The 27,577-nt window shown below is 49.4% G+C and overlaps 2 protein-coding genes across 7 annotated transcripts in view; one reads left to right on the plus strand and one right to left on the minus strand.

Annotated features, from left to right (window-relative positions):
- Nucleotides 1-1,163, minus strand: part of CDC45 (cell division cycle 45) — a 36,420-nt gene extending 35,257 nt beyond the window's left edge. For 2 of the 6 annotated variants that reach the window (XM_087423733.1, XM_087423731.1), the window contains exons 1-2: nt 962-1,163; nt 778-837 (exon numbers count right to left, since the gene is read on the minus strand). In XM_087423733.1, the coding sequence (XP_087279859.1) occupies nt 778-837; nt 962-1,012 (111 nt within the window). In that variant the 5' untranslated portion in view covers nt 1,013-1,163. The remainder of the gene's footprint in view (nt 1-777; nt 838-961) is intronic. The other 4 variants (XM_087423735.1, XM_014796744.2, XM_087423734.1 and 1 more) reach the window with 4 other exon arrangements.
- A 604-nt stretch (nt 1,164-1,767) lies between these two features.
- On the plus strand, nt 1,768-25,927 carry UFD1 (ubiquitin recognition factor in ER associated degradation 1). Its single transcript, XM_004442351.3, has 12 exons — nt 1,768-1,891; nt 4,877-5,009; nt 5,378-5,410; nt 8,365-8,486; nt 11,405-11,535; nt 13,571-13,643; nt 18,444-18,512; nt 19,391-19,456; nt 19,738-19,785; nt 20,607-20,695; nt 21,637-21,718; nt 24,946-25,927. The coding sequence occupies exons 1-12, from the start codon at nt 1,889-1,891 to the stop codon at nt 25,018-25,020; spliced, it is 924 nt and encodes a 307-aa protein (XP_004442408.1). The 5' UTR covers nt 1,768-1,888; the 3' UTR covers nt 25,021-25,927.
- The last annotated feature ends 1,650 nt before the right edge of the window (nt 25,928-27,577 follow it).

Below are 27,577 nucleotides of genomic sequence, written 5' to 3' on the forward strand. Positions count from 1 at the left end.
CAAGTGGCTGAGAGACAAATGACATGGATAAAGTAAGGTTAATGAAATGTTAATAGGAGAAACTAGGTAATGGGGATATGAGTGTTCACTGTACCATTCTTTCAACGTTGCTGAATTTTTTTAAAAACTACCAAAGGAAAATATTGGGAGAAAAGCTGGTCTTATTTTTATGTCTTCTGAGACCTAAAGTAGTTCCTGACCCAAGTGCCTAACCAAAGCTCTTGTAAACATCGCACCACACTCAAAACTGAACCAATGATCTTGCATCCTGTATTTCCAGTATTGCTTATGACACCACTGTGCACTCAGTTGTCACAGATTCCTCTGTCTCAAATCCCACATTTGAGAAGCCACTATGGGTCTATAGGTCTCTCGAATGCAGCCATTTTTTGCCTAGGTTATTGCAAAAAAACTAACTAGTCTCTGCCTTTTGCCTAATCCTTCTCAAACCTGCCCAATACTCTCCTGCCAGGGAGGTGATCTCTCAGAGTCCCCCTTCCCGGCTTTCAGTTGTCGTTGCTCCGGCCCTCACCGGAGGCCTCACTGGGAGCCTGAGTTCTCACCCCAGAGGGGGTTCTTTACCCCGCTCCTCACCTCCCGCCCGGCTGCCTACCCCACCCTGTTCCCCCCGGACGCTAAGCTTTCACTTCCCGGAATCTAAGCCTTCACTTCCCGCCCCACTCCCTGCCCACCCTGCGCCCCCACCACCCGCCCGTGCCCACCCTGCACCCTCTCCTCTCGCCCCGGCCCCACCCTCCCAGGGTCCGCAGGGCTCACTTGAAGGATCTTGCAAGCGCACAGTGCGTCCACGTCCCAAGCCACGAAGAGAAGAACCCTCTGTCGGGGGAAGAGCGGCGAGCTGAGCGCAGCGACACGAACCCGGGCCCCTCCCGCCCTCCCACGCCGCTCCCCTTTATCCCTTCCCCCCGACAAGGCTTCAGGGTCCAAGAAAGGGGGTCACCTGGCTCTGGACCACCTCGTAGAACTCCTTACGGAAATCGGACACGAACATGGCCACAGCGGCCGGACGCCCAGAGCTCTCACTGAGACACGGAGAGCTCCGGCCGCGGTCAAGACTCCCGCCAAATCAGAGCTCTTCCGATTGGCCTAGGGGCCAACCAATAGCTACTTAGTGCCCAGCTTTTCCTCCTTTTTGATTGGAGCATATTTGAGGCGGGCAGTAGCGCTCCGCCATTCCGCTGGAACAGTCCGGCCCTGACCGAAAAAAGCGTCATCAACAGGCGGGACGCAAACAGGCCTGTCCACTTCACCTCTGACTCCCGTTTACCCAGAAACCCGACGCTCGGTGGACATCTTTACTTTGGGAAGAGAAGCCTATAGCCTCCCACTGGGAGCTCCAAGAAAAAGAAACATTTTCGTCATGAATTAAATTAATTTATACATCGAACGGGGGCGTCAGTTTACGATGTCACTAGGCTCTCGGTCTAGTTTGAAGGAGGATGTGTAGCTTATTTCCGCCCGAGTCCTGGATGGCTGCGGCAAAGGCCGGAAGGTCTACATGCATTCTGGGTAGTGTAGTCAGTAAGGAGAATGGGCCCCACTAAACTCCTCTAGAGGGGAGTACTATCAAAATGTAATTTAAAGTAATTATAAAAATTACTCGAGAGTGGAGCACACTTTAGGAAAGGGTATTTTAGTGCTTTTTCCGGGGAAATTTTAGACCCTAGCGCCTCTGCCTGGCTTTTTCTCTTTTGCAGCCGACCCCTGCCCTCGGCGCCTCCCCCCGGGTCTCAGGTCCGGTACTTCCGGTGAGCCTCCCCGCGGTCGGAGCCGAGGAGGCGGCGGCGGCTGTGAGGAGAGCGGTCGGCGGGCTGCCATCGTTACGTTCCCTGGGCGAAGCGGCGGCAGCGAGGCAGAGGTGTCCATCATGGTAAGCGCGGCCAGGCAGGGGCCCGGAGCTGGGGCTGCGGCCGGGAGCTGGGGTTGAGGGCCGAGGCCGGGGCCCGGCGGGGCGGACGTGACGGCTACGGAGATGTCGAGTCACCCTGGCCGGAGCCCGGCCCGTCTGCCCGTCCGGGGCGCCTCGGGCAGGAGCCGAACCCTTCACTGCTAACGGCCTCGGCTCTCTCCGCTTGTGCGGAGCATGGTTCGCATTTCCTCAGTTGGACTTGAACTTCTTGAGGGGAAAAAGGAAGCTTCTAGTTGCAAGTGCTAGACACGTAGCATGTTTCCGTAAACACCAAATTAATTGGAAGGTTGTGGGGGCGAGGAGCAGAATCAGGGGCTCCCAGTGAGAATGCGCGGGGTCATCCCCTTACCCCAGTTCCTCGAGCCCAGTACTTCTTGGTCATGCCTCGAGTGTGATGATGCTTTCGGCTATTTAAGCGATTCAGTAAAGATAACAGTAGTAGCTAATATTTACTGGCCCTTTTTCCATTACGCAGCTTTTTTTTTTAACACCTACAGTTGCTCATTACAACTCATCCCGTTTAATCCTTATGAAGCGCTTGGAGGCATGGGTGATCATTATTTTAACCATGAGAAAACTAAGGTTTAAAGAGGTAGATAGTTTACTTGAGGTCACAAAAGTGAGGAGTGGAAATTTGAAGCCAAGTCTGTTTGGCTGCAAAGCTCAGGCTCATTACCATTGTACAGCATTGCCTCAGTGTCAGCTGTTTATTTTCATAAAAACAAGGAATGATTATTAGATTTTATCCCAGGTATGTCAGTGTTGAATCACGTTTCTATTCTCAAGTCCATGCACTTAATGGACATTGAATACCTGATAGGTCTGGGTAATATGCTAGGCATTGGGGGTGTAAAGGGAAGTAGAACTTGGGGTTGGGAGCAGCAGAGAGGGGCAGAAGGTCAGGTTCATGGGTAGATTGAAGGCAGATTGTTAGGGATATTAAGTACTTTGTGTGTATTTTACTCTGTCCTGTTGTAAAGAGAAGAAATGGCTTACATGAGTTAGTGTAGTGACAGGGCTCAGGCAGGTGCCTGCTTCTCTCCCTTCTTTCATCTGGAAATCCTGTTTCATTTGTCCTGCTTCTGGCCAAGATTTTGTTGAACAGAGTTATGCTGTTTAAAAAAAGAGAGGGAAAGGTTTGAAAACTGCTATGCTGGAGCTCCAGGGAGTGAAGAGCCATTTGAGATTTTAATCAGGAGCATGCTGTATTTGCATATTAGAAAGATAGCTGATTCAGCTTACTAATTTTGGAATTGCCAGGAAACTACCTTGTCAGTAGATGGCTTGCTCTCTACTTCATTTATATTTGGAATCAAGTCAAGAAATATTTGTCTATTGTGAGGGTTTTTTTTAACTTATGGTAAAAAACACATGGCATAAATTTATCATCTGAAACATTTTTAAATATACAGTTCAGTAGTATTAATTTTATTCATATTGCTGTGTAATGGATCTCCAGAACTTTCTCATCTAACAACAATTTCCCACTTCCCCTCCCCCAGCCCCTGGCAACAACATTCTACTTTCTGTCTCTATGAATTTGATGACTCTAGGGACCTCATATAAGTGGAATCATATAGTATTTGTCTTTTTGTAGCTGGCTTATTTCACTTAGCATAATGTCCTCAAGGTTCATCCTCCATGTAGCATGTGACAGGATTTCCTTCATTTTTCAAGCTGAACAATATTCCATTGTATGGATATACCACAATTTGTTTATCCATTCATGCTTCAATGGACACTTAGGTTGTTCCACCTCTTGGCTATTGTAAATGGTGCTGCTGTGAACATGAGTCTACAAATATCTCTTCAAGAGCCTGCTTTCAGTTCTTTTGGATATATACCCTATTGTGCAATTTTGTATTCTTTTTTTTAAACATCAAGGTAATTGCAGTACTTTGAGAAGACCCCAGATTGCTGTGTAACGTGTTTTCTAAGCCTCATTGTAATCCACAATTTAAGAGCTGGGATCTTACCTTTTTGATGACACCACATCTTGGCTTTACTTATTAACAGGAGGGAGTACCACAGTGTAGCACATGAGAGCACAATGGAGGGGCACCAGCCCAGACCTTGGGCAGAGCAGGGAAGGTTCCTGGAGCAAGGAAAGGGTGGTCATGAAGCCAGGAGAACGGGAAGGGGTGCAAACACTGGGCGCCTGCTCTTGCTGCTGCCTGGAATGCCATTCCCTGCTTTCTGCCTGGCTCCCTTTCCTGGCATTCAGGTCTCTGCAGAGTCCCTTCCTGACCACCCATATAAAATAGCATTCCCAGGAGGTCTCTGTCCCTTACCTCTCTTGTCCTCAGAGCTTTCATCACTGCCAGACATGCAGGCATTTTCTTTTGCTTGTTTCTCTCATCTTGAATGTTGGCTCCACCAGGGCAGAGATTGTACCTGTTTTGTTGGTGAGCAGACATCACTAGAGTGATGTTTCCCGAGTGCTTAAGTCAGAGCCTGGCAGATAGTGGGCACTCAATAAATAGAGGTTTTTTAAATTAATGAGAAGAGGAAAAGTGTTCCAGGTGGAGGAACCAGCCTGGTGGGGACGTGGCAGGTGTAGGAGATTTTGGGGCCATCAGTAACCGGTCCCTGAGGTGGGTGCAAGGTCTGGCTTGGATCCTGTGGTGTTTGGGGGCTGAAAGAGATTAAGGACAGGCTTGATGTGGCTAGTTTTATATTTTAGTATGTTCACACCATCTGAAAACAGTGGAGACTAAATCGGAGAGATGAGACTTGGCATGGAAGAATGTGTAGAACAGAGAGATTTGAGATTCACTGTGCTGCTGGGAGGTGTTCAGGCAAACTGCTCTGGTCGATCAGGATTTGGGGGCATCTTGTTCTTTGATGATGTTTAGCGGCATTAACTACCCTGACCTGTTTGGGCTTTGACGAGAAGAAATGTACCTTTGTTCTGTTCTAACTCCGGCATTTCTTTGCTCCTCCTAGTTTTCTTTCAACATGTTTGACCACCCGATTCCCCGGGTCTTCCAGAACCGCTTCTCCACACAGTACCGCTGCTTCTCCGTGTCCATGCTTGCGGGGCCTAATGACAGGTCAGATGTGGAGAAAGGAGGGAAGAGTATGTGCTTGTTTTTATTTTGAATAGTAACCTTTCCTGCCCTCAGCCTGCAGTGCTTATAGTCCTCAACAGTCCTTATTTTGCATGTATAACCAGAGCTAGTTACAGTGAAAATGTTGCTTGCCTCAGGCCTGCTGGTGGGGGTGGGGGGAATCCTAATTATGATTAGATTTATGGCTAGTAGCCATTAGGTTCCTCAAAGTAAATTCTAGCAAGTAAATTCTTTATGAAAGATCATTAGGAAATTCTGGCTACCCTACAAGGATCGCTTAATACTTTCTTTAGATATAACAGAAACTGCATTTTGGCTTTTATTCTGTCCATTTTATTTTCATTTTCTTTATATTTCTTATGTGTTCTTTCCACAGTAATTATGCCGCCTTCAGCCTTAGATCAACTCAGTAAGTATTTTCCACGTGACTTGAGAACTGAGATAATGTAAATACGGATGCCAGGAATTTGGCACAGGCTCCTCAGTATGTCCAGACACAGGCAACCTTCGTCACATCTGGTTGGGAATCATCCCTGGTGGGTGCATTCTGGGCTGGGAGAGCTGGGGCCACAGATGGCCCAGTGAGGTGGTGGCTGGTGGTAGCCAGCTGTCCAGGCCGGGGGCCAGTGAGTACTCACCTTCAGATGTCTCCTCTATGAAGGGGGTTCCACTCCCCTGACACACACACACATACATACACCTGGTCTTGGATCCCCACGGGACTAAAGGAAGGTATGAGCCCCAGTGCTTGCTTTCCACAGTGCTGGGGCAGCTGATGCAGTGGGCTGGGCTCACTAGGTTTTCTCCTAAAAGATAGTGGTCAGCTCCAAAGAGGGTGCTTCAAGTCAGGGTTCTCATCTCCTCCCCAGATATCTTTCCTCAGCTCTGGCCTAAATTTCTAACCCCCTCTTTCCCCTTGCATCCACAGCATGTCAAAAACTGAGCTATTCCCTTCTGCCCCAGAAGCTGCTCCTCTTGCTGGGTTCTGCTTCTTACCAGGAGTGAGAAAGGCCCATGGGTTATGAGGGTGGCCATGCTTTTCCTCTCTTTCCCCACCCCTCATCCCCTGAGAGCAACATGAAGACCTCACGCCCCCAGCCCCACTCCACCTGGACTCGGAAAACCGCCACCACAGGCGCAGTCATTGCCTTTTGAGATTCAGTGATATTTCTGGTGTGAATTCCTCCCGTCTGAGGCAGGAGACGTGGAGGCCCCTGGCGGGTCCACACTTGGTGTCAGGGGCATGTGGGGCAGCACAGTGGGGAAAGGCCCCAGTTCTGATGTCACTCCAGCTCAGGCTTTGTACCTTGCCCAGCCTGACTTTAGACTACTGACTTGGCCTCTCTAAACTGCAGTGTCCTCAATAAATGGGGATGCACACAGCACCTGTGTGGCAGGTGTACTTCCTCCTAGTTGGTGACCTATGGTGTGTGCATAAACAGCCCAAGCCCATGTGACACCAGTTAGAAGGCAGGAGGTGGCCTTTAGCCCCCAGGGCTTAACTGATGCCAGCAGTGGAAGAGTAGGCCTTTAATTCTGGCCTCAGCCCAGCCAGAGGGTGGTTAGAGCTGTGGGGTTCACAGCCCTCAGGCAGGCTCCTGTCAGCACAGGGGAGGGAACAAGGCCCCAGAGAGCCTGCTTTTCTGATTGAGCTGACATAGGAGCTAAGCACCAGTTATGACCCTTGGCACAGGTGTCTGAGAAGGGACTCAGGGATTGGGAGAGTGGGGCTTAGATCAGTGTTGTTCAAACCTTTGAAGTTGTGGAAGAAACTTCATCCGAATGAAATAGGGAGTTCTAATTTATAACAAGGGTTTCTGCTCGGGTTGGAGGAGGTGAGGGAGTGCAGAGGGCTCAGGAGCCCCAAGGCACTTTTCTAAATCACAAAATACAGTTGGAAAACCACCAGACTGTGGAAGACAGGGGTCTCTTCCAATGGGAAGACTCTCGGACCCTTGGCTGGAGTCTGATCCAGTTTACCCTGAGCGACTGCTGTTTAGCTCCACGGCTCTACAGCTGGGAGGTGCCCTGGTGACAAAGGGCCTGGCCTCTGGGCCCTTGGCCACTGTACTGCCAGCATCCAAGTCACCTTGGGTGATGGGGGCAACACCCTTGCCCACTGCTGCTGCCATGGTGAGGCACCACTTCCGGTAGCTCTTCTTCCCCGTCAGTGACTTCCTGCCCAAGCTCGTTACTCCATCTCCTTCACCAGAATTTTTAGGGAGATCCCAAATGGAGTCTGCCATACCTCCTGCTGCTGAATGGAACTTCTATTGCCATGTTTGCCCAAACAACAGGCTAAAGTGGGCCTCAGCAGTTAAGCCCCAGATCCGGGCTGGCAGTCTGGGTTGAATCCTGGTGTCGCCACTCCTGGGCTGTGTGATCCTGGGCATGTTGTGAAACCTGCATGTCTTACTTCCCTGTAGATAAAAGGGATAATGTACATACCTCACAGTTTCAGGAAGACTAAGCAAGGGCCTGGCACGTGGCAAACACCATCACTATGTCAGTCCATCCCAGACTCTTCTCCCAGGTCCCAGACTCTCCTGGGTTCTGCTTCATGTCGTCAGCCCCTCCTTTCTGTGCCCCTGCACTTCTGAGTCAGTATATCAGCAGTCCTGTTTGCCTGCCTCTGGCCCTCCATCTGGTCTCACCTCAGGGACCACTAGAGTGAGGGGATGTACCGTGTCATGACTCGCTGAGAGCCCACACTGCTGTGTCCCGCCCAGCCTCCCTCCCCTCCTGACCACTCCCACACCCTATCCCCATGCCCCTGTCTCACCTAATTGCCAGCCAGCCCCAAACTGGCTGGGCTTCTCTTCCCTCCATGCCTTTGCTCAGGCAGCTTTCTCTCCCTGGAATTCCTTCCCTGGCCTGCTGCCTGTGGCTTATGACTTGCCTGGAGGACATCCTACAGGATGCCCCCCTGCCCTTCCCTCAGCACCACAATATTGGAGTGCACCTGTTTTCTTTCTTGCCTTTCTAACTAGAAACTTTTGAAGACGGGTTTTGTCCAGCACATGGTTGGCACTTAAATTATTTGCAAATAAATGAGTGAACATGCATTTTTTAAAATTGGGATTTCAGAAAATCAGAAGAATGAGCTGATGCTGTGTTCCTGACTCACTGAACATTCCTGAGCTCCTCCAGGCCAAGTGCTGTGCTCTCGCAAGGAGCATGGGGTGTGGTGGGTGGGCAGACACCCAGGGACTAAGTACCACACGAATCCAAGAGCCTGCTCTGGGGGGCGAGGCTGCATGGGGCCACGGTAGGCACCCCAGGAGACTGCTTTCCAGGGGAGGACGTTGGGGGAATGGTTTCTCTCCCTGGCAGAAGCCGTGCCTCATAGCCTCTCCTTTTTAGGCCGACTCAACATTACCTACCCCATGCTGTTCAAACTGACCAACAAGAACTCGGACCGCATGACGCACTGCGGTGTGTTGGAGTTTGTGGCTGACGAGGGCATCTGCTACCTCCCACACTGGGTGAGTGGGGCCGCTCCGTCTCTGGAGAGTCTGTGGGCCTGTCTTGGGGTTGGGGCCTCATAGGCAGGGACACCCTCAGCATGTGCACGAGTCCTGCCCCCGGGACAGTGACGGGGCTAGAGGGAAGGGATTCAGAGCAGTGTGCCAGGTGCTGGGGGTGGCCTTTACTTCCACTGTTGCTCGATTGGTAGCCTAGAAACCACAGCCATGCTGTTTAACTGTGATCTCACGAGTCAGGCTTTTTTACAAATAATGAAACAGGAGTATTTTTGAAATGGTCTGAGTTCAGAATTTTAGATTTTTATACATTTTCTCCCCATTTTTAGTAGTTTCTCCTCCAGTTCTATCACAACCTGTGTGTGTTTAGATACTTGCCTGTAACTGAGTCTTCCCAAAGCATTCCACTTCATTGCCTTGGAAGCGAAGCCCCTCTTTTGCACTCAGGCTTTCTTTGGAGCCTGGTCCTTCCCGGGTGCAAGGACGGGCCACGTCTCCCCACAGGAGCCCTGACTCCCTCACACCTATGGCCCGGCCTCTCCTGTGCTATTTCCCAGTCTCGTCCTGCGGGGAGCTCTTACTCACACCTCAAAGCCCAGACCCAACTCACTTCTCTGCTCACTTGCCCTCCCCAGCGCTTGCTGCTCAATGCCTCATTGTCCTGTATGTCTGACGGTGCCCCTCACGGGTGCAAGGCCTGTTCTGCTCATCCAGTAGAGCGCTGTGGGTGGCTGAAGTGTAGAGCAGTGATGAATTCCCAGGGCCACTCTGGATCCACAGAGGCCCCTCCATGGCCCATCTGTAAAGGTGAAAGAGGAGGTAGTGATACTGGGATACACTTGACCTCAAAGATTCTCTGTCCAACACACAGACTTGGAGTTTGGGTGGCCCCTTGTCCAGGCTCTCAGACCACTTTGGACCAGAAAACTCATTGAATCCGTTTTGCCGAGAAGCATCACACATCCCCTGGGAAGCCTCTTTTGGTAGCACGGAGCTGCCTGCCCACCTCTTCTTGGGCTGGTCTTCCAGCTCTTGGCAAGCGTAGGTGGTTGCCTGGGGTTTCCCAGCAGCTGCCACAGAGCTGGTGTGAAGGTCTCCTGACCCCCAGTGGGGATGCAAGCAGGTGCATTCTGTTGGCTGATTGGCAGACTCCATCCCACCTGGAGCTCCTGGGGCCTCGTCTGCTGACGTAGACCAAGATCCCTGCCCAGGGCCACTGTGAGCACGTGGCTGCATGGTGCCATGTGCTTCTCATGCTTTGTGTGCTCCATCGTGCCCACTGCCCTCCAGGGGCCTGTGCATACATGGGGTGGGCCAGGTCTGGAGCAAGCCTCCTCACTACCCTTGGGCTCTTACCCATTTCTCTCCCCAAGTCCTGTCTGAATCTGCTGTTCAACCACAGGCAGGTGACCTGAGCTCTTACCTTTTCCTCCTCGAGCTGCCTGTGGCTGTGTCCTTCCTCCAGCCATCGGTTATGCTCCTTCCCTTCACTGACAGATTTCCCAAGAAGACCCTAAGGGACTGTGAACTTGGCCTGCAGCAGGCTGACTTCCAACCCTTAGAGCACTTCCTATGAAAGCATCACTCTCCAAGGTCACCAAACCTCTTAGTTACCAAGTTCATTGCTTCTTCATCCTATTGGGCCTGCCTGTGACATTTGGTGGAACGTCCACTCCTCCATTTCTGTCATTCCCAGCCTGGCAAGCACCCTTCAACACGAGTGTGTTGGGGCCTCTGCAGGCTCATCCACAGGACCCTGCTCACCCTCCAGCCTCACTCATGGCCTCTGCTCGCCTTGGCTCTGGACTCCCTCCCTCATCCCTGCACCTGCACCTCGTCCCTCAGCTGTTCGAGGCACCTCCTAACCACTGCTGTCAAGCCTCTGTGAGCAGCAGCCCTGTCCAATGGTGCCACCCTAGATGAAGCATTCCCTTCACCTTCTTGGGTGCAGCCTTCTTGAAAGGATGTGATGCCTGGGATCCACTCCAGGGCAGCCCAATGTGGGATGGGACCAGGGAGTGGGGCAGTGATAGATTAGACGAGGTCAGCCGTGACCTGATTACTGTTGAAGCTGGGGGTGGGTGTGTGGAGGCTCACCCATGTGGTTCTCTCTACTTTTGTATGTTTGAACTTCCCATTAAGAAGGTTTAAAATAAGAAAAGCAAAAAACCATTCTAGGACACGCAGAGTTTCTCATTTCTGCCGCAACCTCCTTGCCTCGGACCCCCGAGTCTCGGCCTTGCTGCAGGGTCCCGGCTCCCTGCACAGCAGGTACTCCTGGCCCTTTGTTCTTATCTCTCCATCTCGTTCCTCAGTGGGTGTCCACCTTGCAGGTGGTTTAATAGAGGCGTAGGGGTGTCTGTGTGGGTTTTATATAACCCCTGTAGCAGACATCTCTGGGGCCTTGCTACCACCCTGCGACCTCGGCCGTTCCATGTGCGGTCAGTCCACCTTGTACTGTTGTCATCCTCCCTCAAGTGCGGCCCTGATTGCCCCAGGGCCTTGTAAGTTGGGTGCAGGACAGCTCGAAAGCCTGTTGGGTGAGCTTCCCTGGGGAAACACTCAGCCCCTAGGAGGCCTGGAGCCAGTGGGCAATGCTGCACCCCCCACTCTCCCAGTAGATCCTTTCTCAGAGGCCAGCAGAGATGCCACATGTCAGCTGCGACAGCCTCGGTAGCACCCCTTATTGGCCTTCTTCCTTCCACGTGCTTGTCTCATTTGCTCACTTGCTTTTTCCTCCTTCCTGACATCAAACTATAATTAGACAACCTGTCGCCAAGTCCTCATCTCAGGCTGCTCTTTTGGGGACACAAGCAAGAGCCCATCTGGATATCCGACTTTGGCCTGCTTGGTGTACCGGTCAGTGGTGCTCATGCTGGCCACTTCATTTCCAGGAGTTTCATGTAGCCTTCTTCCTTTAGATGATGCAGAATTTGCTGTTGGAAGAAGGGGGCCTGGTTCAGGTGGAGAGTGTCAACCTTCAAGTGGCCACGTACTCCAAATTCCAGCCTCAGAGCCCTGACTTCCTGGACATCACCAACCCCAAAGCAGTGTATCCTTTTGAAATAAGAAGTGTTCTCCTGGACAAAGGAGAGGGTGCTGGCGGTCGGTGAACAGTGAGTGCTTTGTTGAGCACATGGCTGCTTTGGCGACCACACATATTTGTTTGTGATTAAAGTTGTGATTTTGAGAATAATGGCATTCAGCCAGCACATCTGCCATGGCTCCTGGACCTGGGTCTGGACAAGCGTGCTGTGTGCTCTGGAGGGCAAAGTAGAACCCTTTCTTCAGGTAGACTGTGACACCTGGGACAAAGCCCAGTGTATTCTGGTGGGAGAGGGGCCGGCTAGTCTGCCTCAGCTCCCAGCCCCTCGTGGGCCCCTGGTGCTCCAGCTCAGCCATGAATTCACCACTCAACCTCACCTTTTACCTGGGCTTAGGGCTTTTCACTCCAAACCAGTAGGGAGCATTGACTTAGTATATTTTCTGTCTCTCAGCAAGAGGAAAGCAAAGGTTTGAGGTTCTAGTGATTTTTTTTTTTGGTGTGTCCTCCTCTGAGCTTAAGCCAGACATGTGTGTTTATAATTTAAGGACTGACTGGTACGGGCGAGGGGCATGCTGTATATGGACTATGATCGAGATCTCTAGCGTGGAAACCCCAGTTTGGCTTATTGAGATCATGTTATAGAGTGGTCACTCCACTACTTATTTATTTTTAAAAAATGCATGCTTGAAAGAAACGATGGAATAACAGATAGGTAAACAGTTTTAAAAAAACTGCCTCCACCCTCGCCACCTGCTGGCTGTGTCCTGGACGCAGGTGAGCTGTGTTGAGTCCTCCTCTGACCATGTCTGTGGACGAGCGTGTCAAGTTGGTGTAGTTAACTTGTTAGTGCCTGCAGAAGGGGTGTCACTTTCATCAACTGAGAGGCAACCCGGTGTTCCCTGGTCTGGCTGACAGTCTGGGTAAAGGCAGTCTTAGCGGAGAGCAGAGGAAGTCAGGGGCATGCAGGGCAGTGATGCAGGAGCAACTCTGCCCTCCGAGGCTGAGTGGGCTGGGTCTGACGTCTCAGGGGTCACTGGGAGGAGTCAAGGGAAGGGCGCCCCTGCAGCATGGCATTTCTTGCCAGGGGGCGAAGACAGTGTGCCACAGAAGACCCTTTGCACAAAGCTGGAAGGCTCTTTCACCAACAGAGGGGAAGACAGACAGATCCCTCGGTCAGACTCAGAGATCCTCACCCAGATGTGCCATGTCATAGTGGCGGATTCTGGAGCCATATTTTATGTTCCACTTTTACATTGAAAACAATTCTGTAAATCGATCAGGATGATGTGATTAAAAATATTCTGTGTGATTAGGCATTATTCCCTTGTTTGGGCATTTGGGTTATTCAGTTTTTAAGAATTTATTATTATTTGCTATTATAGATAAAGGGCTTACAGTTTATTTTTTCCTTTTTAATTTTTATTTTGGATCATATCCCTAAAGTTGGGGTACTGCCCAAAAGACAGAAACAATGAAAGTGTAAATGAAGACATCTTTGAGTTAGAGGAATTTTTGAGGGGACCTATCTGATTCATTCAATCTTTTTTTCTTCTGTGCTCCCATAGGATTTTTTAAATCAACTCGTTGAGGTATAATTAACATACAAAATGCACACTCTGGTGAGTTTGACAAATGTGTACACCCGTGTAACTAGACGTTTCCATCTCCCAAGAAAGGTCCTCTGTGGCCTTCCCTGCCTGTCCTTGCCCAGCCTTTGGTCCCAGCAACCTCCTGGCGGCTTCCTACCCTGAGAGAGCTGTCTTTCTCAGGGTTCCATATGAATGGGATCTTATCACTCTATGGCTGATTCTTTCCCTTAGCAGAGTGTGAGCTTCATCCACGTTATTATCTATGAGGAGCTGGTTCCTTATTGCTGAGTAGTGTCCCACGGTATCAAAGCTGTGGGTTTTAGTACCAGTCTGGTATGCTTCTGTCCAGTACACTTTGTCTGTGACAGTGACCATCTAAACCCCTCTCGGAAACTTGGTTCAGATCCAAGGTATCCATCTTGCCATATTGCCTTGACAGCATGTGTCTGCAGATTAGAAAATGCATTGAGAAACTTTGCCTGTCTGACCACCGGGGATGTGATTGCCATTAACTACAATGAGAAGGTGGGTGTCTCGGCCACAGGGCCAGTAGGGCCTGGAGCCCAGCTTGACGTAGGTCACGCCTAATGAACCACCTGCAATGCCATTCTGGTGTTTGAATGGGGTTCTTTTTAAGCAGGGTATGCCTGGCTTTTGTCAATTAATTGCTGCCTACTGTTCGCTTTTTTAAATCTTTATGGATTCATATTTAGAGCCCTGTACTAATCATTCAGCAACTCTGTTTCAAGAACTAATTGATCGCATTTACGAGTGAATAAGCTTAACGTTGTTGTACTTATTCATCGTACCTCTGTGGACCATGGTCGCGGCTACCAGTCTCCTCAGTTAGAAAGGTCTTCATTGCACCTATGATCTGAGCTGAGCCCTTTGTTGGGCTGTGGGAACACAGAAATGAGGCAGCGTGGGTCCTTGTCATGTGATTCCCTCCCTTGGAAGCAGATAGGCCCTCTCGGAGCTGGCCCTGCAGTGCACTCCAAGTGCTGTGGGACACCCGGGAAGCAAAGCCTGGGTCCACCTGGGGACAGTGCCACCTGAGGTCACCTCTCCTTCTCATGAGAGTGCACGTCCCCTTCCCTCTGTTGTCTTGAGTTTTGGTTTTCCCTTAGCAACTCTGCTTTTGACCTTTTCTTGACACAAGGCTTTCAGGTCTGAACACCTCTTACGTTCATCCCTGATTCCGTGGTGTCTGGGTCTAGACAATTGAGCTGTAAAGTGGAATACCATGTCTGGTCCTCCCTTTCTCATTCATTTCATGCATAGTTGACAGATGAGTTCCCACAAAATTCAAGATGGCATCCACTTCCCTATTATCTGTGGCAACATGTCTGAGGGAAGATGTAATAGCTGGTGAACCTGCTGATAGCCCATCCCTCCACAGGCGTGGAGTGCAGCGATGTGGGTGACCCTCGTCCATTGTGACCATGGACGATTGACCCTTACAGAGCTGCTGCCAGGGCAGACCTCCTGGTGCTCAGGAGTGACCATATCCCCAGCTTGGCTTTCCCTGAGGCCAGCTCTTGACTCCTTCAGACACTCTCTTGTCCCCTCCAGGTCTGGGGCCCTCACAGCCGTGAGCACGAGCCTGAGGTTCAGCCTGTCCCTCCCTCCAGGATCAGGAAGCCAGTTGCTCCCTCAGTGTCAATGCAGGGATCCAGTGTGTTTTCTGTTTCCTTCTATTCGAGGCATCTGATACTGAGAACACTTATTTTTCAGTTTTGTGGGTTTTGAATCACACTTTCTATGTTTTCATAAACTAAGAAATAATCTTTTTGCCTTTAGCTTTGTGGGGAACATTTTAGGTATTGTCTACTTATTTTTTTTTTTAATTTTTTTTTTTTTTTTGTGAGGAAGATCAGCCCTGAGCTAACATCCATGCCATTCCTCCTCTTTTTGCTGAGGAAGACTGGCTCTGAGCTAACATCCATTGCCAATCCTCCTCCTTTTCCCCCCCCGCCCCCCAAAGCCCCAGTAGATAGTTGTATGTCATAGTTGCACATCCTTCTAGTTGCTGTATGTGGGACGCCGCCTCAGCATGGCTAGAGAAGCGGTGTGTCGGTGCGTGCCCGGGATCTGAACCCGGGCCGCCAGTAGCAGAGCACGCGCACCTAACCGCTAAGCCACGGGGCCGGCCCAGGTATTGTCTACTTAAACTGAATACTTTAAGCTTTTATAATTAATTACAGGAAGACTTAATGTTATTGTTCTTAATGTTAAGATAGTAATGCTAAATATAACTCAAATTGATGATAAAGATAACATTGATATTTTACACTAGAAGGGAGGGTAAGTTACATAGAGTAGACAGGATTGAAACGCATGTTTGGATGTCCAGTTTTGGAAGTGTGGAAGACTAGATACACCAAAGGGCCCTTCTGATAAAACTCCATTAAGTCAGTATAAAACCCAGATTACTAATGCATTGTTGGACTCACAAGAAATATAGGAAGTTTTCAAGAATCACGCAGTAGGGTTGACCTGAGGGCAAATGGCTTTATCAGTGCTATGGTGGGAGGTCTGAATCGCAGACTTCCACATTAAAGTGGAACTCTTCAAGGGGCCAAAATAGACCCAGAGGTGGATGTTGTCCTCATCCCAGGAGAGGGAACTCAAATTCTCTCTGGGAAAAGCACCCCCAGTTTAGTTAAGCCCTCGAGATTGCTATAGATTGCACAAGCAAACAGGAACTCGTAATAAAACCACCAGACACCTAAAGCAGGGGCAACAAAAGCATATTCAGACCCTTCAGGAAATCAGTGTTGGAATTTTCAGGCGCAAATATAAAATGATTATGTATAACGTGTTCAGAGAAATTAAAAAACGGAATCATGAAATTTAGCAAGCAACAAAAGACTATCAAAAAAAAGGGAGGATTTGAAAACCAAAGTGTTAAACAACAGCTGACAAAGAATTAATGAAATGAAAGTTAAATCTGGAGAAGTGACTTCGAGTTCTGCACAGAGAAGCAAGGCAAGGGAGCATATGAGAGAGTGAGGTCCCGGAGATCCTGAGAAAGTCAAACATACTCAGCGACATCCAAGCAGGAGAGAATGGAAGAGTGGCGGAATGGTGGAGAGAGAACAAGTGAGGTTGCTTTAGAACTGGCCGTCAGCCCGTAGTTACAGGAAGTGTAATGTACATCAAACAGGATAAGTTACAGACACCAAATACCAGATATGGAGAGGGAAGCAGAGGGAAAACATGCTACTTGTGGAAGAACAGCACATAGGAGGCCTTTGAGTAGCAACCGTTACGGCCCATATAGCAGAATATCTTCAGAGGTTGAGAGAAAGTAACTGTCACTAAACCTTCTTTAAAGAAGGAGGGCAGGGCGGGCCCCGTGGCTTAGCGATTAAGTATGCGCACTCCTCTGCTGGTGGCCCCGGTTCAGATCCCGGGCACGCACCGACTCACTGCTTGTCTGGCCATGCTGAGGTGGCGTCCCACATCCTTACAGCAACTAGAAGGATGTGCAACTATGACTGACATACAACTATCTACTGGGGCTTTGGGGAGAAAAAGGGAAAAAAAAGGAGGCGGATTGGCAATAGATGTTAGCTCAGGGCTGGTCTTCCTCAGCAAAAAGAGGAGGATTGGCATGAATGTTAGTTAGCTCAGGGCTGATCTTCCTTACCAAAAAAAAGAATGAGGGCAAAATCAAAATGTTTTCAGATAAACGAAATCTGAGAGAGTTTATTTACCAGTGGAACTTCAAAAGCATGTACTTGAGGAAAAAGCATTATCCTAGAAGGGAAGACTAGGGTTCCAAAAGGAATGGTAAACAGATAAACTGGCAAATATGAAGTAAGTCATGGTAAACATTACCACATAAAGCAGTAATAATATTTAATATATGAGGCTTAAAAGATGACATCAAAAATACTAGAAAAGAGTTAAGTCTAGAGAGTTGTTCAGAAGTAAAGTGCTCTCTATTTACAATTCAATAAAGTTAATAAAAATAACTAAAAACTCTACATACATGTGGAATGTTTAAAAATAGTTTAAAATTACATTTTTAGATACAGCATGACAATACTTAAACCTAAAACAAAAATGTCACAAAAGTATTTATCCTTACTACATACAACATACTGTCTTCCAATATTTTTCTCTTCTAGTTCTGGTTGCAATGCAGTTGGTTTTATGACTCACTAATTACTGAGATCCACAGTTTGAAAACACTCTGTAGAGAAACATGAACATGTGCCCCCAGAGACATGTATATATCTGAATGTTCACAGCGGCATTGTTAGTGATAGCAAAACCAAAGGAGACAATCCAGATGTTGAGTGGAGAACTTGTGGTACCGCCACACAGTGACATACACATTCATTTCTATTTATCTTCTATTAAATAATGAGGAAACTTAAAAAATAGACTGAGCACATTGAGCCTTCTCACTTTACTTTGGTGACCCTCCCTCTCATGTTTAGGGTTTTTTTTAATGGTGAGACTATCCAGACTGTTCATTATAAAAGCGAGACATACTCTAAGTAAAAAGAAAGAACCTAAACGACACAGGAAAAAGTAGATTCTGCCACTTTTAATTCTTATCCTTTTGGATGTTTTTATATACGTTTTTTACATACATGCGATCCTAGACATAGCAACAGAGTGGTTGTTTTTCTTTTGTGCTAAGGAAGATTCGCCCTGAGCTAACATCTGTGCAAATCTTTCTCTATTTTGTATGTGGGTCGCTGCCACAGTATGTCCACTGACGAGTGGTCTGCGCCTGGGAACCGAACCCAGGCTGCCGAAGCAGTGCGCGCCAAACTTAACCAGTAGGCCATGGGGCCGGCCCCAGGACTGGTTTTTTAACTTCTTTTCCTGTTGGCTGCATAGTATTCCACTGGTGACTATACTTTATGTATATATGAATAAATATCATTCATTTACTCACTCTATTGATAGGCATTTTCGGTATACACTGTTATTAGCAATGTTGGAGTGGGCATTCTTAGAATTTTCTCTTTGGGTATTTAGCTAATTATTTACTTAGAATAAATTCCTAGAAGTGAACTTTCTGGGTTAAAGGTTGTGAGTATCTTTGGCAATTTGATGTGTAACCACCTTGTCTGATTTCAACCACTTGTGGGGAACAGCCTCTGTTGAGTGATGGGCGTCAAAGCAGCCCACACCCACAGCAGCCCACACCCACTGTTGCAGCAAGAGGTGCGGCTGGGGGAAGGTGTTGTGGAGGTGAATGATGTGTCTGCAGGAGCCAGGTAGGGAGCTGCAGTAACATGAATGGTGACAGCCCCCAGTGCTGCCACAAAACCATCCGACTGTTCTATGTTCTTCCCACAGATCTATGAACTTCGGGTAATGGAGACCAAGCCTGACAAGGCCGTGTCCATCATCGAGTGTGACATGAATGTGAGTGGCTTTGCTGCTTACAGTGCCCTTGGGCCGGGGCAAGATGGGTAGTCAGTGGCCCCTGCAGGCCAATGCCCCAGGAGGGTGGCACTCAGCCCCTGGGACTATTTGGCTGTAAGAGGAGGAAGATGCTGCCAGAACATTGTGAGGGGGCTGCTGACCTTGTGATTCATCTTGGGGCCAGTGGGGGTGGCAGAGTAGCCGCCAGTTCTGAAATGGCTAAACCCACCAGCATCTCAGACCTACGGAGGAGTGAATATTCTTGGAAGCTAAGGAAGCCTAGTCAACTCCTGAGTAGGAAGGAACTTTGGGTACACACAACAGCCTGGGGGATCTCCAGGGAAGGGTGCTGAGCAAAAACGGCCAATCCCAAAAGGTACACGCTGTCTGGTTCCATTTCTATAATATTCTTGAAATGATAAAACATGAGAAATGGAGGACGAGTAGTGGTTGCCAGGAGTGAGGGATGGAGAGGGCTGGGAGGGAGGTGCGTGTGGTTATAAAAGGACAACACAAGGGGCTCCTGTGATGTGGGAGCTATGCAGTATCTGCACTGTGGGAGTGGATATGATGGCCTACATTGGTGATAAAATTGTGAGAGCTTAACATGGACACACAGAAGCAAGTATGTGTAAAACTGGGGAGATCTGAATAAGGGCTAGATCGTGTGGATGTCGATATTCTGGAGGTGACATAACACACTGTACTGTAATTTTGTAAAATGTGGCCATTGGGGAAATGGGCAAAGTGCACAAGGCATCTTTCTGTATCATGTCTTATACTGCATGTGAACCTACTTTGTCTCAATTAAAAGCAGAAAAGCTAAGGAAGCCTAATGTGGCCATGTCTGAAATTTTATTTTCATCTTGGGAACACAGGTGGACTTTGATGCTCCCTTGGGCTACAAAGAGCCTGAAAGACAAGTCCAGCACGAGGAGTCAACTGTAAGTCATTTCCCCAGCGTCCCGCCCCAGCCCCAGCATGCTCTGCCCTCTGGAACAGTGGTTCTTTGGGAGTGTGTCCTAGGAGTGTTTGACAGCCGGCCCGTGTTTGGCCTCTGCTGGTGTCGACGTGGCCATGTTCCCTGCTTCTCTTCCAGCCCTGCTCCCAGGGGACACCCAGCTGTTGGGGTGCAGGGACAGCAGTAGCAATGAGAGGCCCAAGGGAAAAGCTAAGGTGTCCCTGTTTTTCTGTAGCTCATCTCCTGTTTTTCTGTCCCCGTCAGGAAGGCGAAGCTGACCACAGCGGCTATGCTGGAGAGCTGGGCTTCCGTGTAAGTACCAGGCCACACGTTTGATTTTCTCTGCTCCCGGCATACCATCTGCTCCTTCCAGCCGTGCTCTGTAACACTCCGGGGACCTCGGCAGGCATTGGGCCTCTGGGTGTCCGTGCACACGTGTATCTGGCACTTTCTCAGTGACCAAACCCTTTTGCATCCACTTGAATCCTCCCAACAACTCTGTAAGGCAGCCCCAATTTTTTCTTCTTCTTTTAAAGAATTTCTAGCCCACCAAAAAGTTAAAATAGTACAACAGACAGAACATACACTCTTCGCTTAGATTCACCAAATGTGACCACACTTGCTTTATCTCTAAGAACATGTCCTCTTTTTCTTTGCCTGCACTGTTTGAAAGTAAGTTGCAACATGCCCCTCCAGCACTGCTGCCCTCCCTGGGAAACAGGTAGAGGTGGCTAGTGTGCTGGCACTGGGCACTGGGAGGCAGCAGAGGAGGCAAAGCTGAGCTGCGAGGCAGTCTCAGTGGAGGTCTCAGCCCACCCACGGGCCTGAGCTGGATGGCCCTGCAGAGGCCTGGGCCAGACCTTTCAACCCATCCTTGGCTGCTGGCTGCCCCTGGGGGGACGACTGTTCTTGGGTCAGGAGTCTCCTTTCAGTTCACAGCAGTCCCCTGAGGGGTTGGGCAAAGAGCTGTCAGCTGTCCACACTCGGGCTAGGAGTAAGGGCTTCAGTCCTGAGGAGGTCTGGGCGGTGCCGCCGCACACATCTCTGCAGCAGTCTCTGACCAAAGGGCACCTCTGTGTTCGCTCTTCTTCTCGGAGCTCTGCGCACACACACTCTCTTGCTTGCCTGTCTAGGCCTTCTCCGGCTCCGGGAATAGACTGGATGGGAAGAAGAAAGGTGTAGAGCCCAGTCCCTCCCCAATCAAGCCCGGAGACATTAAAAGGTGGGTCTGCCCTGGCTTTGCTCCCACCCAATGCTTTGTCATCATCCAAGGAGGGTCTGTACCTGGGGTGGGGCAGCGTTACTTCAGCTCTGGAGACAAAGCCTAGATCAGAGAGGCTGGCAGGTGGATGAACGTCCCCCGCCTGCTCTCCTTGGGCTGGAGCATGTCGTGGGTTCGTGTTTCCCAGGGGAAGTATCTCGATGCCTTTCCCCTCATCCACAAAGCCTCTCCCCAGGACATGGCTGTCCAGCCTCCTTCTGTGCCTCCAGTTCAGCCTCCACTGCCCCCAAGTGGCACCTGATCAGATCTCTCACTTCCTTAAAACCTTTCTGATTCCTGTTTAGTAATCTGCCTATTTTCCTGTTTTGTGGCTTCAAATAATTGATAAGTCACATTATCTCAACTTTCCTCAAAGAAGAGACAGGAGCTGCCTCACTTAGATGTGTTTCTGTTGTTTGGTCCAGGGACACTTGGAGCAGATTCCCTGCTCTGGTGGCCATCACAGTGGTGGCAGGATGAGATATATCACCTGTCTGCTGTGTGTTAGAGCAGAAGGAGAATGGTGGAAAGGGGGTTTTTACCCAGACTCTTCAGGAGTGAAATGAGTTTAGTGTGAGTGGAGCTCTTCCAGGGTGATCCGTGAGGCTGGAGGACAGAGATGGTGAGGGCCCCCCAAGCCTTACCACAGGTGACCCCTCACCACAGATGAGGCCTCAAGTCTGCAGACCCCGCCCTAGTTGCCTTCTGGATCCCTCCTGCAGGGAGGCTGGGAAGCACCAGATGGCTGGCCCAAGGACAGGGTTGGGCACAGCCACGCACCTCAGAGTGAGAGTCGCCAAGAGGACACTTGTCTTCTACTTGCCTTCCTCTTGAGTGTCAAAAATGAATTTTAGTCCCTTTTTCCTGGAACTAACATTTTTCCTCCTCTCTCTTCTTTACAGAGGCATTCCCAATTATGAATTTAAACTTGGTAAGATCACTTTCATCAGAAATTCACGTCCACTGGTCAAAAAGGTTGAGGAGGTGAGTATATTTCGTGGGTAATGAGAAGTATCATCTGCTAGTGATGACTGGGGGAATTCTTTCCATTCTGAGTAAGGGTGTTTCTGGCATCACCTGGCAATAGTGATCAGCATGATACTGGCTCGCAGAGCCCTTGCCAGGTGCCAGGCCCCATGCTGAGTGCTTTCTACGTAACTGTTTAGCCCCTGGGACAGTGCTGTGAGGTGGCTGCTGTGATTGCATTTTTACAGATGTGAGCGTGAAGGTGCATGGAGGTCAAGGCACCCAGGGCCCAGGGGCAGAGCTCCTGACCACGGCTTGGCTGCCTCCGTGCCAGCACACTCCAGAAGTGGCCTCCACTGAGACCTGAGGAGAGCGGCCTCTCTCAGCCTGGGAGTTGCTCTGTGACAAGAAGGGAAGGCTGCAGCTGGGGGCAGGAGGTGTTGGCAGAGGGGAGGTTCTGCCTAGTAGGCACTTCGTCCAGGTGCTGGAAGCTGACTCAGAAACCCAGCACACCCTGCTGCAGATCGCCCACCCCACTCAGCAGCTGTGCTGTGTGTGCCTGTATTTCTAGAACACCAGCACTTCAGACCCACCACTTTCCTGGTTCCTTTTCTCAAAGGCTTGGTCTCTTGGGGATGTAGGGGGAGGGCAGAGGGCAGATGTGCTATGAGCCTGTTCAGGATGGGCTGCTAAATGGGTCCAGTCACTGGCCGGTTCCTAGCTGTGGGGCTGTCATCGGCCCCTCCTGACCACTGAACCCCCTCTACCTTTGGGGTAGTTAGGGACAGAGACCACTGCACTGTCTGCACACCCCACCCCCAATCACAGCCCCTCCTGGTCTTAATGTTCCTCAAGTTGACACAGTGTTGGGAACTTTACAGGCTCAGAGGAGCAAATGTGGTACCTGATCAGACCTCACCTTCCAAGTCCTCCTTGAGGTCCCATCCAGGCCTTTGCCATTCACAGGCCAGGGCTTGCTGACTTGGGCCTAAAGTGCTCAGTAGGGGGCATCCTCCAAGCTGACTTGCGACCTGACTGTATGAAAGGGAGGGCGACGCTGGCAGGCACATCTGGAGCTGTTTTATCTATAAATAAATATTTAATAAGAAATGTATGAAGGTGAGATTAAAGGCACATGCTTATTTAGCTCTGCTCCATCCTGAAACCACACTAAAGCTGTGGTACAAGGTAATAAGGTCATAAAGACAGTGAGGAGGAGACGAGGCAACTGCAACAGAACTTTGGAAGCCCCAGAGCAGAAGGACAATTGGTAACTGACATAATAGACCATGGAAAGCTACATCCTGAGCCTGCTATAGGGAAAGTCAAGAGGCAGCTTGGTTTAGATGGTTGAGCTCTCTAAGGGCCCCTCTGGAAATGGGGGCTAAAGACGGAATGTCTGTCACAAAGCAGTGAGAACCACAGCACCCCCTCCCCTTGCCCCACTGGGTTGCTCCTCGCCTACCCCAGGGGAAGGCTGGAGGCTCTTCTTCTGGAAAGGGCATCACAGAAGGTTCCTAGCTGGGGGCCATCGGCACAGTGGATAGCAGGACTGAATTAAGAAAAGGAAAGAGTGACAATTTGCATCCTGAATATCACCACCCTTGGTGTTCTTTCCTGCTTGGCTCCCAGGCACCGGCAGCCAGGCTGGCTCGTTGCAGTTGGAGGAGCTTTCTCTGGACAGTCTGGCGAGCCCCAGGGAAGATCCTAGCCAGCTTCCCCCAGGGTGAAGACCACAGTCAGAAAGTTTCCACTGCCAACGTCCAAATCCTAAGAGTTCTGAAAAGAGTTTAGAGAAACCAAAGGGGCAGAAACCATCAGGGAAATAATTGCTCCAAAGTGAAGGGCACGAGTTTGCAGATCAGAAGGGCCCACTGAGCATCGAGCACAGTGAATGAAAACATCTGTAAGCCATGGAGAGAGGCCTCAGAGCAACCAAACCTGCCGACACCTTGATCTGGGAGTTCTAGCCTCCAGAACTGTGAGAAAGTAAATCTCTGTTGTTTAAGCCGCCCAGGCTGTGGTATTTTGTTATGGCAGCCCTAGCAAACTAACAACAACTGACCTATCAATGAAACAGGTGAGAGTAGAAAAAAGGTATTTTCAGTCACCTAGGAGCTCACAAAAAGATACTCCTCATGCACCCTTTCTCAGGAAGCTCCTGGAGGATGTACCCCACTGAGATGATGGAATAAGGTAAAAGTAAGAAGGCCTTAGATCCAGGAAACAGGGAGTCCCCACAGCAATGTGCAGCCCCAGGAGGCTGGCCAGTCAAGGCAGGGCAGCCTGAAGGCCCCAGAAGATGCCACTTCCTCAAACAGATGAGATCAGCAGGAGACCTGCTGTGATTGAAGGTATGCAGAAGAGAGGAGCCAGGCACAGTTACTGACAGCAGGACAAGTGGAAGACTCTGCAGGAAAGGAAGACCGGATGGTCGCCTTCATGAAACCATGTGCAGGCCCCGCTGGAGGTACACCAGCTGCTGGGGAGCCCAGAATCTTCCTTTCTGTAGAGAACACCTCTGACTGACTAGCAATACAAGCATGTGAAAAGATACCTGCTGTTTTTGAGGGCTCAGAAAAAACAAGCCTACTTTCTGCTGGTGGGACAATAGCTTGGTAGAATGTGTCTGAGGGCTGGTTAGTCACTATATATTAAAAGCCTTAAAAATATGTGCATCCTTTTACCAAGGAATTCAACTTCTAGGAAAAATCAGAGCTGTGTGCAAAGGTATTAATCTGCTCACCACAGCAATTTAAAATACTACAAACTTGGAAGTAACCTCCAATGGTAGAAAAATTGCCTCTCCCACGTGATGGAATTCTCTGTAGCCTTTAGAGTGTACTAGGTAAGAAATTCATTGACCTGAGACTTGGGAATTAAGTACAAAAATAGTTTGTAGAAGCATATACAGAAAAGTGACTGGAAATGTATTTTTGGGGTGGTAGAGTTATAGGTGATTTTTCTTTTTGGGGTGTATTTTATATTTTTTACTTTGCAAATGTGATGCTTCTGCAAAAGGATATACATTCAATCTGAGAATAAAAGCTGTGGTAGACACAAAGTTGTGATTCTGTGGTTTTGTTTTCAATTCAATAGATAATGATTTGTATTCATATTTCAAAGACATTATGAATAATGTGGAAGTAAGGAAAGTGGGTGGATGGTCATGAGTCACCAGAATAAAGCATTTTTTATAAACCTCCAAGGGGTTTCTGAAAATAGTATTTTATCTTCACACCTAGGATGAAGCTGGAGGCAGATTCATCGCTTTCTCTGGAGAAGGACAGTCGTTGCGTAAAAAGGGAAGAAAGCCATAAGTTGGGACTGTTGGCTGATTGGAAAATAAAATAATCAATTGCAACATAATGGCTTTTAGTTACTGGCTGTGACGGAGATGAGACTATCACAGAGGATGCTGTGTCACTTTAGGTTTATTTAGAGTTCCTGAGAATTACTGAGTTTGACCTGGATGTGGAACAGCAGGACTTCACAGTTGTGTGCTTGAATTGGGAAAAGAGAAAGCTGTCTCTGAGGTTTCTTCTTTGCCATCTCTCACTTTCAGCCCTGGGTGCGCTCCCACTGCCTCAACGGACGCAGAGTTCCCTAATTCCTGATAAAAACTGGTAGAGGGGATTAAATTGCTCTAACCTGTGGTGTTCTCTCTTTTTTCATTTATCCTTTCTTTTTCCAGGTCTATAGCTTAGATGTTGCCTTTGGCTTAGAAAAAAAGGGGTTTAAATAGATATGTGCTCTATAAAGAGTGGTTATCCCATTACCCTGGCTGCAATTTAAGTATTTGAGGAAAGGTGTTTCTATTTTTATTTTATGTATTGATTTTTTTCAAAAGAACCATTCAGAAGGAAAACCTGAAGCATTTCTACTTATATTTTGATTTCATTTGGAAATAACTGGCCCCTTAGCTTGTTCTACAGTAAAACAACTTCATGGGGAAGCTCAAAGATGAATATTAGAATAAATAAAAGCTAAAGGTACGTTCCTCTTTCTCCTTTCCTACCCCCTACTCCCAGTTTTAATGTATTAAGTTATCCAAGTTTCTGCTGGCCTGTCTTTACTTTTTATTAATATTAATTTGGTCTCAGATCTTTACTTTTTATAATGTGAGATCTTTTGACATGTAAATCTAATTACTTTAACCTCTTTTATTCCTTGAAAATAATTCTAAATCAAGAATTTCAAATAAAAACAGGCAGTGACTAAAACCTGGATTGCCTCTGAATGTTTGATTAGGGACGTGGATTGATAGTTGGTCCACTGACCGAGAGTTGGAGGAAAGCCTGCTTGCACGTGCCCTGTGTTCCATCCTACCATTAGAAGAGCTCCTCGGGGGCTTCTCCTGGAGAATGTAGGGAGAAACAAGGCTCTCTGACTTGTGGGGTGGGAATGGTCCGGCCCAGCAGGGTCTCCCCTTGTACGAGGTCTCCCACCTGCAGGCAGAGGGGTCCATTTCTGGCCAAGGCTCCTCCCAACACTCAGAAGATGAGAGGATGCCCCACCACGGGGGCCCCAGAGTCCACCCACGTGTCCTCAAAGAATGAGCGTTGAAGACCTTCATGATGACCAGGCTGGGCCCTGTGGCCCAAGCCAACACTGCTGGTGAGGGATGTGGTTTCAGAAGGCATGAAGCACTGCTGTGACCTACCGGACCCTCCACTTAAGGGGTCTTGGTTTCACTAGCAGACATAGAAGCCCTCCTCGGTGTGTAGGCAACATCTATTTGCAGGATCACATTGGCTAAGACATTGCCATTTATGCATGATGAAAAATGTTACAGTAAGATGCTGGCCCTGGGTTTTTGTCTTCCCTAAGCAACACCTAGTGTGTATGCCATGAAACCACTCCTGGTCCTTTGCTGGAGACACACTCCCCTGCCAGGGCCAGGGGTGGACCCTGTTGGTGGGTCTTCTGGTGACACAGTGGGGCCACCTGGAGCAAAATTTCTGGTCATTACTGATGTACCCTGGATGCAGCCTTCCTCAGACAGTGCCTTCTCCAAGCCGGGTCTGTGAGCCAGCTTGGCAGGACCCCAGTAAAATTGCAGCTTTCTAGCCCACCTCCAGGGAGTGTGACCCGGTCTCATTCCTAGAGTGGGCCCAGCAACCGCCTTGTAACGGCCTCCCCAGCAGATGATTAGGTTCGCAGAAGTTGGAAAATCAGTGCATTGGTACTGCAGGGCGTTTCTGCAGGCCCCCCAGAGTCCTTTTTACTTTGCTTGTATTGCCTCTTGTGCATCTCTCCTGTTTACAACGTTCCATGTCTGGCTGCCCAAGCCTCAGAGTAAAGCTTTCATTCCTAAATCAGACATACAAGCCGCCCCTGGGCTTGCAAGGCCCCCTTCTCTACCCCGTGCCACACACAGCCTCCATGCCTTTTACCAGCCTGCCGCTGTGCTCGCATGCCCTTCTTGCCTCCACTTCCACCCTCAGTTCGCTCGGGGGGTCATCCCGCCCCCTGGACCCCACCCCCAAAACACACGTCACGCCAGCCAACCCCGGTTATTTTGTGAGTTCACCGCCCTCGAGGGGATACTCAGGCAGCTTCGCCGCATGGCGTTGATGGTCAATATGTGCTTGCGAAATGAACCCGATCTTTGAGATTTATGAAAATAAAGCTGCTGAAAAGAACTGGCCAGAACCACGTTGTTTCAGAAACAGCCAACTGAACGCGGCCGTGCAAACCCAGGACGCCCGCCGAGCATCCGGCGGAGGGCAGCTGTCGCCGCCGCGGCCACGCGGGCTGCGCGCGCGGCCTTCAGACCCTCGGAACACGCCCCCACCCGCACTGCCCTGCCCGCCCCCAGCGCCCTACCGCCCTGACTTTATTGGTTGCCCAATTGGGACGCCCTGTTTCTTGGAG

Source organism: Ceratotherium simum, chromosome 35 (genome assembly GCF_057802395.1).
Source record: "Ceratotherium simum simum isolate JZ-2026a chromosome 35, ASM5780239v1, whole genome shotgun sequence".
Classification (NCBI taxonomy): domain Eukaryota; kingdom Metazoa; phylum Chordata; class Mammalia; order Perissodactyla; family Rhinocerotidae; genus Ceratotherium; species Ceratotherium simum.